Genomic DNA, 16,115 nt, shown 5'->3' with positions numbered 1-16,115 from the left:
TAAATAAACCCAACACATTCTGGTGTAGTCATCAATAAATGTCATCATATATTTATTTCCATTTGCAGAAGGAACAAGCATTGGACCACATAAATCTGAATGAATGAGTTCAAGTTTTCTATGTGCTCTTGAATGTGAATCATGAAAAGACTATTTGCTATGCTTTCCTAGGATGCAAGCATCACATTGCTTAAGTTTCCTAGGAATTGTAGGTAAACCAACAACACCATTTTTCTTCAACAAGCAGAGACTATCATAGTTCAAATGTCCAAATCTAGCATGCAATAATAAACTTGATGGAAGTGTACTTTCTTCATGATGAGAATTGTATGAGAAATGTTGTGCATGAGTAAATGTTCCTTGCAACTTGAGAAGCCTTTCTCCTTCTATTCCCCTCATGACAAGTGAGTGGTCAGATGCTTTTCTTACCTCAAGCTTGCCATCAAACATATGAATGGAGTGACCTTGCTGGCAGATGTAGACCAAGGACAACAAGTTTCTCTTGAGCTGTGGGAGATATAGAACATGATGCAAAAGAAAGTCTAGAAGACCAGGCATTTTAACCCTGATTGTGCCAAGCCCTGATGGCTTGATTTTTTATTGGTCTGCAAAGTATACTGCTCCATCAACATTGTCAGTAAATTCTTCAAAAAGATCTTTTCTATGAGTCATGTGGTAGATTGCTCCTGAATCAAGCAACCAATCATTTTTCCAAGAAGCAAGTGAAGCATTAAATAAATCTTCATTTACTCCAATGTCACATTGTGCCACAACATAGTGAGCGGATTCAAGTGCTTTACCTTTGTCTGTATCATCAGTTTTACCTTTATGCTGGTTTCTTTGCTGCTCAATTTTGTTCCATGGTAGCTTGCATGTAGAGGCATCATATGATCCATTTCTTTTGCAGCGAATGCAGTGCAAATATGCCTTTTCTCCTTGAGAGTGTCTGCCCCCCTGCCTCTAAAATATATTCCTCTTCCTCTTGAAGAATCTTGAGCAAGATGCTCTTCTTTATGAGCAAGGCACATAGCCTCTTTAGAAGATTCAGGGGTTGTCTTCTTTCCAAAAGCTTTCTCTCTTTCAGCAAACTTTTTCACAAGCGAGTCAAAGGTGATATCTTTGAGATTACCATTTGCTTGCAATGACTCAAGTAGATTGGAGTAAGTAGGATAAATTGCCTTGAGAAAAGCGATAAGAGGAATATCCAATTCAACCTTAGTGGACTTAATATCATGCATTATAGACTTTACTTCAAATGCAAGAGCAAGAAGATCATTATTTTGCAGTTCAAGATGAAGAGTTTAATCATGAGTTGAACAACTTCAAGTGCAGAATGGGAGTCATAGAGTTCTTTCAGCTTTTGTAAGGCTTCAAAGGCAGTTGAACATGACGAAATATGGCCACTCACCTCTTCATTTACAGATGTTACAATTAATACATAAGCTTTGTTGTTTTTGTTTTCCCAAATGATGAGCTCTTTGTCTGAGGTAGACTGTATTGATTCATTATCTTCGTTTCTGACACACACTCCTTTCCACAACTCATTGAAAATGAGGGTGTGTTTTATCATCCAGGACCATTTAGGATAGTTCTCCTTGCCAGTGAGAACTATTCCCACCATGGATATGATTGAACGCATACTGTAAAAAAATACTTCTGCTGGAAAAAAAATGCACTGTAGTAGCAATATTTTGAAAAATGAAGTTATGGTAGCAATATGGAGGAGGTATGACAGTTTCAACATAGGATGTTTAAATTCAAAGATTCCAGTCGTTATTCAGTCAAGTAATAACCATCTTTATTTTTCAAAAAATGGAAAATTTGTAATTTGAAGACTTTGCTATCTTTTTCAAGTAACAGGTGGGTCCGATGTCAGCTCAAAAAATTGGAAAATTTTAATTTCTTGAATTTATCAGCCAACATTATGAGAACAATGAGATCCAGTAGAGATATAATCAAATCCAAAGTAAAGCGACCAGTCGTCATCACAAAACTGGCTTCTTTGGTTACTGAGATTCATTATACGAGAGTCATTTATAGCGGAGATATATATGGTGTCAGGTCACAATGGACATTGAAAATAAAAGTGTTATTTCAACATATTACACTATGGACGAAGAGCAGTGCTCAACATTTGTTGCGCAATGTGGTGGAGGAACAACATTTGCTGCGTAAGGTGAATACCAAGAAAGCCAATGTGACAGTGTAGCAGTGTTCACCTATGTATGGAGGCCAACGGTTTGAACGCAAGACCTCATTTGTACTAATACAAAGTCTTACCAACGCGCATAGTTTCAAAATAGAATCGCAGGCCCTTCTGTAGCTTTTGGCACTCACGCTTCGCAGCACAGGTCTGGAAGCTCTAGGGATTCCCCACGCAACCCTCTCCTGGATATGGTGAAGCCTTCGGTGAAACCTTTGTGCGGTGGAATGAGAGTATTTAGTGTGCAGTGAAGACTGGGAAAAACAAACAGTAAAACAAAATGGGCACAATAGACACGATGAACTCAAAGGTTTTGAAGGAGGAAGAACCCTAAGAGGTTTTTTATGTTTCCAATAAAATATAATGAGGAGAGCAGAGATATGGGAAACAATGCATAGGAAGTGAGCAGCGTATGGAAAAACAAGATGCAAAGGAACACTTCTGGCATTGTAGCAGAGGAACGTTGCAACAGAGGAACGTGGCAACAACGTTCAAGTCACTGCATGGAGCAGCGTTCAGTATGCAACATTTATGGACAACACTTTGTATGCAGCGTATTATGGAGCAACGTATGGACACCAACGTTTATGGAGCAACGTATGGACAACGCTTTTGAATGGAGAGCAGAGGAGCAGAATAGGGAGCTACAAAGGGCATAAAAGCTAAAAAAATGGAGCTGGCTCTGATACCATGTCAGGCCAGGCAGTAACTCCTTAAGGCAAAAATGATTCGTGTTTATTCCTTCAGGTAGGTCTTCATTAAATACATGAGGACTGTTCAGTTCATCTCCCGATGACTGTTCATATTACTTATTTATCTATTTACATTATATTCACCCAATCATGAGGATTAGGTGTCAACAGAAAGAAATAAAAAGAAACTAGTATTTGAAGAATGAAATAAAATCACACCTTCCAGTTACATATATATTGGCTTTGCTAATTAAGAGGACCATTTGTATTCCTAGTGTTGCCTTTGTTTCTAGAGGAATAATCCATGGAAAATTTTAGATTCTGTTACTATACTATTCTACAGAAATTTGATTTATATATGAGTTGAAGGGAAAGTACACTTTGGACAAATTATTGATACATAGACAAACTATGTACTGGTATTAACCTATAAACATTAGGAATGTGGCAGCCACTTTACAAAATCATCAAACAACCCAATTTTCTTCAAATTGACTAAGTGCAAAGGAATTTTGTGCACAATTTTGTCCCAAAAAGCATCTTCATTGAATGATTTATTTGGCTTAAACACAATTTATGCTATTGAGCTTATAGTTGGGATGTTGTTTTTCTTCTCACCAATCCTCAACTAGTTCTACTTCTTTGGTCTATTTCAAGGCTTGTGGATTCCCTGATGGTATAACTAATATCAACCTCAAGAATAATTATGATACGTCTGGATGTTGTGTGTATTGACATATTGAGCTTGTTGATGAAATAAGTGTTCCATATAACTTGGTTGTAAGACCCATTTCCTATAGGGCCCCTTCAAGCTAGAGTATTACACTAGATTTGTTTGATATTGGAATTGGTTTTGATTATTTACCAACCTAGATCCATTTTAAATCTAGCTCTATCAAGCGCCAAGAGAGATGAATTCTCTCAAGGTGCGAACATTTCCTCAAGTTTTGCACTCCAAAGATTTTCACTCAAAAAGAGGGTTTCACCTCAAGAGATGACATTTCCTCAAGTTTTGCACTCCAGAGATTTGCACTTAAAAAGAGGTTTTCACATGGAGAGATTTGATCCTCTCAACACTTATAAATCCATATTTAAGATGGATCTAGGTTGGTTTCAATTATCTAAAATAACCTAACTTTGTTTTACATTTAAATTATTCTTCATTAATTTTCCTCTTTTCTTATAATGGATTATAGTTTACAAATTTAAATAATTTGAGTTTAATTAAATTACGCATCCATATTATACACTCATATTTCTAATAATGATCTTAATCTTTTATATCTCTTAAATATTCATTATTTCTTACTTTGATAAAAAAAATAAAAAATAAATAAAAAAATAAAAAAAAATCTCACACAAATACATTTTAACAATAATATCTATTTACACAATTTATTGAAGCATTGTTTTTCCTTTAAAATATTATTATCATTAAACATTTGCTTTTATCTTAGACAAAAACATTTATAATTTACATAATTTATACATATGAGATACCAATTAATTTTTACTTAGATACATTTTATTTTACCTCACACGAGAGTATTTTAACTATCATATCAAATAACATGATTTATATTTCAGAAATACTTATTAATTTTACTTTAAAAAATTTAATTCCAATAAAAAAATATTTTTAACTATCATATTAATTTGATTAATTTATACCGGGATGCGGGTGTCATCACAACCCATAAATAAATAGCATGCAAAGTTGGCAGCTGTCCTGGTACATGGCCGGGGGACGCAGATCACAACGCCTCGCTACACCTGGTTTTAATGTTGCAGGGTACAGAATTATGGATCGGCTGCAGGCATTCAATGTGCATTCAGTTCGAGAAATTCCGCGAGACGATTTAAACTATGGATCGCTCTCTGGTTTTAGCCCCTGACACGCTCGGCTCTTTCTTACTTAGCTTGCTTTTTTCCCGCATCCCTGCTCTGTTCAGGTTATCTGGAAGCCAATCTGGTTTTTCTGTTCGGCTTGTTCTGCCTGTGCTTGGTCCTCTCGCCCACCGCTCAGGTCTTCTTGCACTCATCTGCTCCCTGCTCATCCAGCCATGGTGCGCCGTCGCAGTGTCCCACGTCGTGGAGGGATTTCCGGCCACAGAGGCCCTCTATCGCATTCTTCTCCTCAGAACATAACTCCATTAGCCTCTGCCTCCCCGTCCTCACCGCCTCCTGAGCATTCTCGGCCATCTCTGAACAGCTCCTTTCAAACCACCCGAACCGCCCGATTTAAATTCAGAAGTAAGCTCAATAAGCCTTTGATTTCTGCCAGCATTACTATCATTCTCATGGAGGAGGAGGATGTGCCCAGCAGTTCAGATACCAATTCCACGTCTCATTCTCAGTCTCAGTCACAGCATGATAGCGGTCTTCAGGGGGAAATAGCTGGGATTGTGCTCAGTGAAAAAGATATGCAAAATGAAGAGGCAGTGCCGGACGCTGCTCAACCCCAGCCAACCTCCTCTCAGGACCAAACGCTCGCTTGTGAGCCGATGCACTTTACAGGCGGCATTCTGAATTTAACTATTCCTCCAGATGGCGGGTTACCAGAAGGTGAAGACAATGAAATGGTCACCTGGATAGGCTCGCCCAGCCAGGTGAATAAGGACGCCACTGACTCACAGACTCATGATTAAAGACTTCTGGCTCAATGGCGGTGCTCGAGCTCCCGTCTATGTTTTGTCGTTCTCAGGTTATGTGTCACTGGTTTCTGTTACCCCTGTTCATGCATATGTTACTGCTCTCTGTATTAGCAAGAATTGCTACAGTTTTCAGTTCGAGAATTTTGGCCAAAGTAGCCTGGTTTTGGTTTTTTTGTAATAGCAGCTATTTAAAATTGACTTTCAGCTAGTGAAAAGCTGCTACTGGTGCTGTTATGTTAGCTATAGGTCGGTTAGCTTTCTTGTCTTTCAGGTTGCTCAAATCCTGCTTCACAGTCTTCCAATTTTGCAAGCTGAATGTTGAAAGGCATTTGTATCAGTCTCTTTGGTGGAGGGCTGGCTACGGTCCCCTCAGCGCTGTCTACGGTCCCCTCAGCAGTCTTGACTTCTATGTAAATATTTTTGGTCCCCTCAGGCTGGCTACGGTCCCCACGGTCCTCTCAGGGCTGTCTACTGTCCCCTCAGAAGTCTTCTACTGTCGTCTTGACCTCTATGTAAATATTTTTTAAAAAAGGTCTTGACCTCTGTAAATATTTTTTATCTTTTTTAATAGAAATTTTTTATCTTTTTTTAATAGAAATAGATTAGAAAAAAAAAAATTGATTAATTTATATATATATAATAATTACCTCACACAAACACATTTAATCATTAAATGATGTCAATTTTTGTAGGCAATATTTCTCTATTTTTGTAGGCATTATTTCTCTATGTAAATATTTTTTATCTTTTTTTAATAGAAATAGATTAGAAAAAAAAATTGATTAATTTCTATATATAATACTAATTACCTCACACAAACACGTTTAATCATGATGTCAATTTTTGTAGGCAATATTTTAGTTTTGTAACTATTCCAATTTCATGCAACATTTGATTGTGTTTTCAGATTTTGGCAAATAACCTTATATGATTTTTTACATTATAGATAAAACAACATTATAGATAAAACAAATTTAATATTTTGAGAAATGAGATGTTCACAAGTGTTTTCAGATTTTGGCAAATAACCTTATATGATTTTTTACATTATAGATAAAACAACATTTTAGATAAAACAAATTTAATATTTTTGAGAAATGAGATGTTCACAAGTTTTATATGATTTTTTACATTATAGATAAAACAAATTTAATATTTTGAGAAATGAGATGTTCACAAGTTTTATAGCTAGAATGAGGTGTTGACAAGTTTATTACATAGTCTATATATATTTAAATTTGTTTCACGTGATAACATCTCCTCTGGAGGCAATAAGCTTTTCCAGATTTATCCATCATGCAAGAATAATAAGAAAACAAAACACAATTAAGGCCCCTTCATATTTGTTGAGAGTTGGTTTTGTGTTCAAAGTCCAGTCATAGGGAAATTATTTGTCACGATAAAAATATGCTTCCATTATGAAGTTAAGCAAAGCACAATAGGATAAAAATATGCTTCCATTATGAAGTTAAGCAAAGCACAATAGGAATTTTCTGGTTCATCTTTGCCAAAACTCACAAGAAAAAAACATCATCACATCATCTTTGCATCATTGCAGCATCCAGTCTGTCATACATCTTTAGGCATCAAAAGGCTTACATCCATTACTACAAAAGTTCTTAAGCACCTGCTACTGCATTAAAACTGGGTTATCCCTTGCATACAAACACCATAGGAAAGGGTGATTTTTCTACGTAAATCATAAAATAAAATCCTGGTCTCATAATCCTCGATGGGCATGCAAGACCAGCGACAGAGTTGATGCTGAATGCTGCGACCTAATTAGAATCTGAATCCACAGAAACTTAAAATCGAGGCCTAATTGATCTGACAAATTGATGACGTAATGGGTTATCAGAACCTTGGTTATACGCTAAAGCTCCATCAGTTCTATTATCACTAACATTCTATGGTATAGATGCTGCACACTGTTAATCAGGAAGTAGTTTTCCAGTCTACTTTGATCGACTCAGGAATAGAAGATTCAATGCCTTGACCTTGTATACCTATAGCTAATAAGTGGAGTCCATCTCCCAAGTGCAGACGATATTGTCTACACTGTGTTCCTGCAGCAGGTTCCTTGAAACCTGGCTTACCCAAGTTGTTACTGCTACATAAACTGAGTGAAATCCAATTAGTCTGTACATCGTCACATGTGATTACAGGTCTCCATAATCAGTTTGAACATATGCTTGTGCAGGCTGTGCTTGAACATGGAAGAAGTGTATAAGGAACACAGAAGAATCTAACGAACGGCTGCTGTCAGGGATTGTTGGTCCAACCCTTGTGTTCTCCTACAGCTGTGAAGCCAATAAACCATACATATTGACAAGAGTCAGAAGTACCACATATGCACACTGAGGTACCTGAAACATCTGGATTTGTACCAAAGAAATGAAATGCTACATTCTGAGGGCACGGGGACCAATTTGACAAATTGAACTCACCACTATTAGCACCAATATAACCAAGTGGAGCGTTGATGCTATGCTGGATCAAAATCACTTCAGAAAAGGATCCAATAAGTGCGGATGAATGAAGGTTTAGGTAATACCAATGCAATCAAACTGTGAATCCTCCTGCAAACCTTCATAGGAATTCAATGGTACTCTACACCGTGACACAAAGTATCCGAAATAGCAAAAACTGAAACAATAGATTAACCAATGTTTACATCATTCGCATTCTCTTCCTCTGAATCACTTAGAACTATTAGCTCAGAGTCCTTTTGGAGTTCAGAACAAACATGCTTGGAAATTCTCTGTAAAGTCTGATTACGTCTCAAGAATGAAGAGTCAAAACCTGGCATCATTATTTGTTGAAAAGTCGAGGTTCACACTTCCACTTTCTTCCCGATTGATACTTGGATCTTCATCATCTCCATTTGTATCATTTGCACTGTAGTTGATGGCTGGCACAGTTTTTATATTCCCTGACAAGGTCCTCACTTCCTTCTTGATTAATACTTGGATCTTCATCATCTCCATTTGTATCCGTCGCACTGTAGCTGATGGCTCGCACGATTTTTGTATTCCCCTTTTTCCATCCATGGCATAGTATTTGCTGTAGATGATAAGATAGCACCACCTAATCCCAAATAACTATCTCAATTCCTCTTTATTCCAATTTTTAAAGGCAACTGACTTTCAAATATACCCTCACATTTAACCTGGTTCAAGTTTCCCTGTTGATGTGTAATTTTTCAATTGAAATAATGATCGATCTATCTGGCCGATGCCAAGGCTCATAGAGCCAGGCATAACCTTCGAGCTTTGGATACCATCTCAATTCCTCTTTATTCCAATTTTTAAAGGCAATACTCTCACATTTAATATGGTTCAAGTTTCCCTGCTGATGTGTAATTTTTCCAATTGAGATAATCATTGATCTATCTGGCTGATGCCAATGCTCACGGAGACTGGCATAACCTTCAACCTTTGGATACCAAGAAGCATCTGGTTTCACCTCAACTTCAGTTACGTCCTTAGAGTAGTTTTTCATCTGCCATATTAGATAATTATAAAGTTTTGACAGGTTAGGAATTAGCATAAATTTGATGTTCCTTTATCATCCTGTTCCCATCAAAAAATTGCAATAAATTACTTACAAAATTAATGATGCTGTCCACATGTTTCTCATCATAGGTTAATTTGTCATTTAGGTTAAATCTATTGCAGAACCAAGAAGATTAATCTGATCCAACTGGATTATGAAATTCAGTTCATATGTATCAGTTAGGTTAAATCTATTGCTGTATTATTAACGACAGCATACCATTTTTACGTTTACACAACAAATTGAATTTTTGACGAGAAAACTTTACCTCTGGGATCTCATGTTTCAAATGCTCAGGTATGTCAGGAAAAAGGCGTGCCAACGATTCCTTTTGCCGCCATCCAGAGAAAATGCGCTGGCCTTGGATACACTTTCTGCTTCTTGTCTTTCTAGATTCTGCCCATCTGCAATATGACTCTGTATTGAAGAACTTGCCATAATAGTGTGCTAATATATCCCCCATTTCTTTAGTTTCCACAAATCTTTTCACTGCTTTAAGATTTTTCCCAAAAGTATACAGCCCAAGTATGAATAAATCTTCCTCACTTTTACTCCAGGATGCACTCGGGCTGCCAGGCACTATCATGTAACCTTTTGAGCTTGCGTCTTCCCCCGTATTATGTATTCCTTTCTGCTGAACCTGGCAATTGGAATCAATGCAGTGCTTGTGTAAGTCCAAAAAACCAACTTTTATCTTCTTGACCATCTTGCAACCAACCCTGCCCCTTTTTCTTCGATGCCCATCACAATAGGAAGAAGTATCAAGCACAGTATTAGCTGCCACAGTAGATTCTGTCAGGGTGTCCTCTGGTCTTGAGAAATCTGTCTTCAAACCTGTAATATTCATATGGTCTTCTCTGAGTAGGCCACTGTTACTGATCACATGGGTACATTGATCATTTTCCAGTTCAGATAAATCAACCTGACACAATTCACAATCCTTTTTTATGGCTCCAACTGGGGAAGACTGCTTTGAAGGGAACTCATTATCTGAGAGTCTTCCATTTCCAAAAGGTGAAAAACAACTTATCTGCATTACTGGCACAGGTAATCCCTCCACAAACAGTAGCTCAAATTCATCAGCCTTGTCATCCTTATAGTCCTTACTGTAATTTATTCCCAGTTGATCACAGCCTATTTGCAGCTTAAATGGTGATACTTTGACTTCATAATTATCTCCAATCCGGGGGTAATATGTGGACTATCAGAATCATCACTGGAGTAAGTAGATGCTGATGACAGTAATGGACTTCCACATATTTCATGAATTGGCTCACTCCCATCATTGCTTTCATGAAGAGATGACTGCATTTCCTGTATTGTGAAAGCCAGTCTCTTCATCTAATGACAGTATAGAGATCTGAGCAGACAAACAGTTTTTTTAGGAGCCCAGCATTATCAAGTTTGAGGCCATAAACAGCAGTAGCGACACACTAAAGTACTTGAAATGGGAAATTGGTGGATAACAAAATAGACAAACTTAGATTCAGCACATCAAACAGTGGTTTCCTTTTCCTTTAGTCCTAGCCAAATCTGAAAGCATAATAATTGAGTTCAGAGTTAATCTACGTATGTTTCATCATTAACACAAGATAAGCTTATTATGGTACAAATGTAAGGATCAAATCAGAAATTCCTTTAATTGATTGATTGCACAGCTCATAAATCTTGGATAGACTGAGGAAATTCAATACCAAACACTGCTGTAAAAGAAGAAATCCATCTTGACTAGCAACCATGATTTCAATCTTGCAGATGACTTGGAGCTAAGAGATTTATGGGAAAACCATTTCAAACCACCTTCAAACTTGGATTGAGAACTGTTCACTTACCTGCAAACAAGAAAATAAGAACGGTCTCATACAGACAGTAGGTGAGCAAGGTTTCACTCTTGTAGGCCCAGGGGGAGGCCGAGGATTGGGGAATGGCTCCCAAGGTGCCGTGGCTCTTCCTCTGCTTCAGAAGGTGCCACATTATCTGAACTTTTCCCTGCTTTTGGGGTGGAACATGGGCGAGGAAGCAGAAAACCAAACCCCCATCTGCAGAAGAGAATGAATCAAGACCGCTGTAAGAGAGCCTTTTCCGGGCTCCCATGAAGGCTATTTTTGTCAAACGGTTGGAGTACCCGTAACGCCTAGCTCAAAAGAACCTGCAGAATTGATGCCATAAGAAAATCTCCGTAACTGAATCATACCAGATTTTAATCGGATGGTACACGTGATTTTGGGCAACATACAAGGGAGCAGCATGTGCCTACGCAAGAAAATTCCTTAAAGTTCATAACGCAGATTTTAAAAAGCAACTCTTCTTACTCAAAGAATTGAGTTCACTTTTTTTAATGCTGTCCACATGTTTCTCATCATAGGTTAATTTGTCATTTAGGTTAAATCTATTGCAGAACCAAGAAGATTAATCTGATCCAACTGGATTATGAAATTCAGTTCATATGTATCAGTTAGGTTAAATCTATTGTTGTATTATTAACGACAGCATACCATTTTTACGTTTACACAACAAATTGAATTTTTGACGAGAAAACTTTACCTCTGGGATCTCATGTTTCAAATGCTCAGGTATGTCAGGAAAAAGGCGTGCCAACGATTCCTTTTGCCGCCATCCAGAGAAAATGCGCTGGCCTTGGATACACTTTCTGCTTCTTGTCTTTCTAGATTCTGCCCATCTGCAATATGACTCTGTATTGAAGAACTTGCCGTAATAGTGTGCTAATATATCCCCCATTTCTTTAGTTTCCACAAATCTTTTCACTGCTTTAAGATTTTTCCCAAAAGTATACAGCCCAAGTATGAATAAATCTTCCTCACTTTTACTCCAGGATGCACTCGAGCTGCCAGGCACTATCATGTAACCTTTTGAGCTTGCGTCTTCCCCCATATTATGTATTCCTTTCTGCTGAACCTGGCAATTGGAATCAATGCAGTGCTTGTGTAAGTCCAAAAACCAACTTTTATCTTCTTGACCATCTTGCAACCAACCCTGCCCCTTTTTCTTCGATGCCCATCACAATAGGAAGAAGTATCAAGCACAGTATTAGCTGCCACAGTAGATTCTGTCAGGGTGTCCTCTGGTCTTGAGAAATCTGTCTTCAAACCTGTAATATTCATATGGTCTTCTCTGAGTAGGCCACTGTTACTGATCACATGGGTACATTGATCATTTTCCAGTTCAGATAAATCAACCTGACACAATTCACAATCCTTTTTTATGGCTCCAACTGGGGAAGACTGCTTTGAAGGGAACTCATTATCTGAGAGTCTTCCATTTCCAAAAGGTGAAAAATAACTTATCTGCATTATTGGCACAGGTAATCCCTCCACAAACAGTAGCTCAAATTCATCAGCCTTGTCATCCTTATAGTCCTTACTGTAATTTATTCCAGTTGATCACAGCCTATTTGCAGCTTAAATGGTGATACTTTGACTTCATAATTATCTCCAATCCGGGGGGTAATACGTGGACTATCAGAATCATCACTGGAGTAAGTAGACGCTGATGACAGTAATGGACTTCCACATATTTCATGAATTGGCTCACTCCCATCATTGCTTTCATGAAGAGATGACTGCATTTCCTGTATTGTGAAAGCCAGTGTCTTCATCTAATGACAGTATAGAGATCTGAGAAGACAAACAGTTTTTTTAGGAGCCCAGCATTATCAAGTTTGAGGCCACAAACAGCAGTAGCGACACACTAAAGTACTTGAAATGGGAAATTGGTGGATAACAAAATAGACAAACTTAGATTCAACACATCAAACAGTGGTTTCCTTTTCCTTTAGTCCTAGCCAAATCTGAAAGCATAATAATTGAGTTCAGAGTTGATCTACGTATGTTTCATCATTAACACAAGATAAGCTTATTATGGTACAAATGTAAGGACCAAATCAGAAATTCCTTTAATTGATTGATTGCACAGCTCATAAATCTTGGATAGACTGAGAGGAAATTCAATACCAAACACTGCTGTAAAAGAAGAAATCCATCTTGAGTAGCAACCATGATTTCAATCTTGCAGATGACTTGGGAGCTAAGAGATTTATGGGAAAACCATTTCAAACCACCTTCAAACTTGGATTGAGAACTGTTCACTTACCTGCAAACAAGAAAATAAGAACGGTCTCATACAGACAGTAGGTGACCAAGGTTTCACTCTTGTAGGCCCAGGGGGAGGCCGAGGATTGGTATCACCACTCCAGACCTCTGGGAATGGCTCCAAGGTGCCGTGGCTCTTCCTCTGCTTCAGAAGGTGCCACATTATCTGAACTTTTCCCTGCTTTTGGGGTGGAACATGGGCGAGGAAGCAGAAAACCAAACCCCCATCTGCAGAAGAGAATGAATCAAGACGCTGTAAGAGAGCCTTTTCCGGGCTCCCATGAAGGCTATTTTGTCAAACGGTTGGAGTACCCGTAACGCCTAGCTCAAAAGAACCTGCAGAATTGATGCCATAAGAAAATCTCCGTAACTGAATCATACCAGATTTTAATCGGATGGTACACGTGATTTGGGCAACATACAAGGGAGCAGCATGTGCCTACGCAAGAAAATTCCTTAAAGTTCATAACGCAGATTTTAAAAAGCAACTCTTCTTACTCAAAGAATTGAGTTCACTTTTTTTAATGCTGTCCACATGTTTCTCATCATAGGTTAATTTGTCATTTAGGTTAAATCTATTGCAGAACCAAGAGATTAATCTGATCCAACTGGATTATGAAATTCAGTTCATATGTATCAGTTAGGTTAAATCTATTGCTGTATTATTAACGACAGCATACCATTTTTACGTTTACACAACAAATAGAATTTTTGACGAGAAAACTTTACCTCTGGGATCTCATGTTTCAAATGCTCAGGTATGTCAGGAAAAAGGCGTGCCAACGATTCCTTTTGCCGCCATCCAGAGAAAATGCGCTGGCCTTGGATACACTTTCTGCTTCTTGTCTTTCTAGATTCTGCCCATCTGCAATATGACTCTGTATTGAAGAACTTGCCGTAATAGTGTGCTAATATATCCCCATTTCTTTAGTTTCCACAAATCTTTTCACTGCTTTAAGATTTTTCCCAAAAGTATACAGCCCAAGTATGAATAAATCTTCCTCACTTTTACTCCAGGATGCACTCGGGCTGCCAGGCACTATCATGTAACCTTTTGAGCTTGCGTCTTCCCCCATATTATGTATTCCTTTCTGCTGAACCTGGCAATTGGAATCAATGCAGTGCTTGTGTAAGTCCAAAAAACCAACTTTTATCTTCTTGACCATCTTGCAACCAACCCTGCCCCTTTTTCTTCGATGCCCATCACAATAGGAAGAAGTATCAAGCACAGTATTAGCTGCCACATTAGATTCTGTCAGGGTGTCCTCTGGTCTTGAGAAATCTGTCTTCAAACCTGTAATATTCATATGGTCTTCTCTGAGTAGGCCACTGTTACTGATCACATGGGTACATTGATCATTTTCCAGTTCAGATAAATCAACCTGACACAATTCACAATCCTTTTTTATGGCTCCAACTGGGGAAGACTGCTTTGAAGGGAACTCATTATCTGAGAGTCTTCCATTTCCAAAAGGTGAAAAAAACAATTATCTGCATTACTGGCACAGGTAATCCCTCCACAAACAGTAGCTCAAATTCATCAGCCTTGTCATCCTTATAGTCCTTACTGTAATTTTTCCCAGTTGATCACAGCCTATTTGCAGCTTAAATGGTGATACTTTGACTTGATAATTATCTCCAATCCGGGGGGTAATATGTGGACTATCAGAATCATCACTGGAGTAAGTAGATGCTGATGACAGTAATGGACTTCCATATTTCATGAATTGGCTCACTCCCATCATTGCTTTCATGAAGAGATGACTGCATTTCCTGTATTGTGAAAGCCAGTCTCTTCATCTAATGACAGTATAGAGATCTGAGCAGACAAACAGTTTTTTTAGGAGCCCAGCATTATCAAGTTTGAGGCCATAAACAGCAGTAGCGACACACTAAAGTACTTGAAATGGGAAATTGGTGGATAACAAAATAGACAAACTTAGATTCAACACATCAAACAGTGGTTTCCTTTTCCTTTAGTCCTAGCCAAATCTGAAAGCATAATAATTGAGTTCAGAGTTAATCTACGTTATGTTTCATCATTAACAAGATAAGCTTATTATGGTACAAATGTAAGGATCAAATCAGAAATTCCTTTAATTGATTGATTGCACAGCTCATAAATCTTGGATAGACTGAGGAAATTCAATACCAAACACTGCTGTAAAAGAAGAAATCCATCTTGAGTAGCAACCATGATTTCAATCTTGCAGATGACTTGGAGCTAAGAGATTTATGGGTAAACCATTTCAAACCACCTTCAAACTTGGATTGAGAACTGTTCACTTACCTGCAAACAAGAAAAATAAGAACGGTCTCATACAGACAGTAGGTGAGCAAGGTTTCACTCTTGTAAGCCCAGGGGGAGGCCGAGGATTGGTATCACCACTCCAGACCTCAGGGAATGGTTCCCAAGGTGCCGTGGCTCTTCCTCTGCTTCAGAAGGTGCCACATTATCTGAACTTTTCCCTGCTTTTGGGGTGGAACATGGGCGAGGAAGCAGAAAACCAAACCATCTGCAGAAGAGGATGAATCAAGACCCCTGTAAGAGAGCCTTTTCCGGGCTCCATGAAGGCTATTTTTGTCAAACGGTTGGAGTACCCGTAACGCCTAGTTCAAAAGAACCTGCAGAATTGATGCCATAAGAAAATCTCCGTAACTGAATCATACCAGATTTTAATCGGATGGTACACGTGATTTCTCTCGTCTAACATTTAAATCAAAGGCTTACAAAAGACAGGTGGCATTGGAGGGAGTTCTTTTCATGGAGAAACGCGTTACGGCGTAACAAGTACTAGGCAATTCCTGGTTAGAGGCGATTCCTTGCTGAAGTCAAGAAGGATTAATTGCTCAAACCGAAACGTGAAGAGTCGTCCCAGAAACCTAATTCACCCAAAAGCTC

The 16,115-nt window shown here is 38.3% G+C and overlaps 1 protein-coding gene across 4 annotated transcripts; it reads right to left on the bottom strand.

Moving 5' to 3' along the window:
* Positions 1-7,153: 7,153 nt before the first annotated feature.
* Positions 7,154-12,396, bottom strand: LOC149257367 (uncharacterized). Of its 4 annotated transcripts, none has more exons than XM_089414170.1 (4): positions 11,649-12,387; positions 10,937-11,357; positions 9,373-10,464; positions 7,154-9,050 (listed from the first exon to the last, which is right to left on the bottom strand). In XM_089414170.1, the coding sequence occupies exons 3-4, from the start codon at positions 10,138-10,140 to the stop codon at positions 8,724-8,726; spliced, it is 1,095 nt and encodes a 364-aa protein (XP_089270296.1). In that variant the 5' UTR covers positions 10,141-10,464; positions 10,937-11,357; positions 11,649-12,387; the 3' UTR covers positions 7,154-8,723. The 4 variants fall into 4 exon arrangements, with proteins under 4 accessions (XP_089270296.1, XP_089270290.1, XP_089270300.1 ...); XM_089414164.1 differs by having other exon boundaries at positions 10,937-11,253; XM_089414176.1 differs by having other exon boundaries at positions 8,912-9,121; positions 10,937-11,253; positions 11,649-12,396.
* Between the last annotated feature and the right edge of the window lie 3,719 nt (positions 12,397-16,115).

The sequence above is a fragment of the Pinus tabuliformis genome, chromosome 6, assembly GCF_031772625.1.
Source record: "Pinus tabuliformis cultivar Carrire ecotype Pingquan chromosome 6, CPIR1, whole genome shotgun sequence".
Classification (NCBI taxonomy): domain Eukaryota; kingdom Viridiplantae; phylum Streptophyta; class Pinopsida; order Pinales; family Pinaceae; genus Pinus; species Pinus tabuliformis.
Note: the sequence above shows the minus strand (reverse complement) of the source record. Positions and strands in the feature narration are given on the sequence as shown.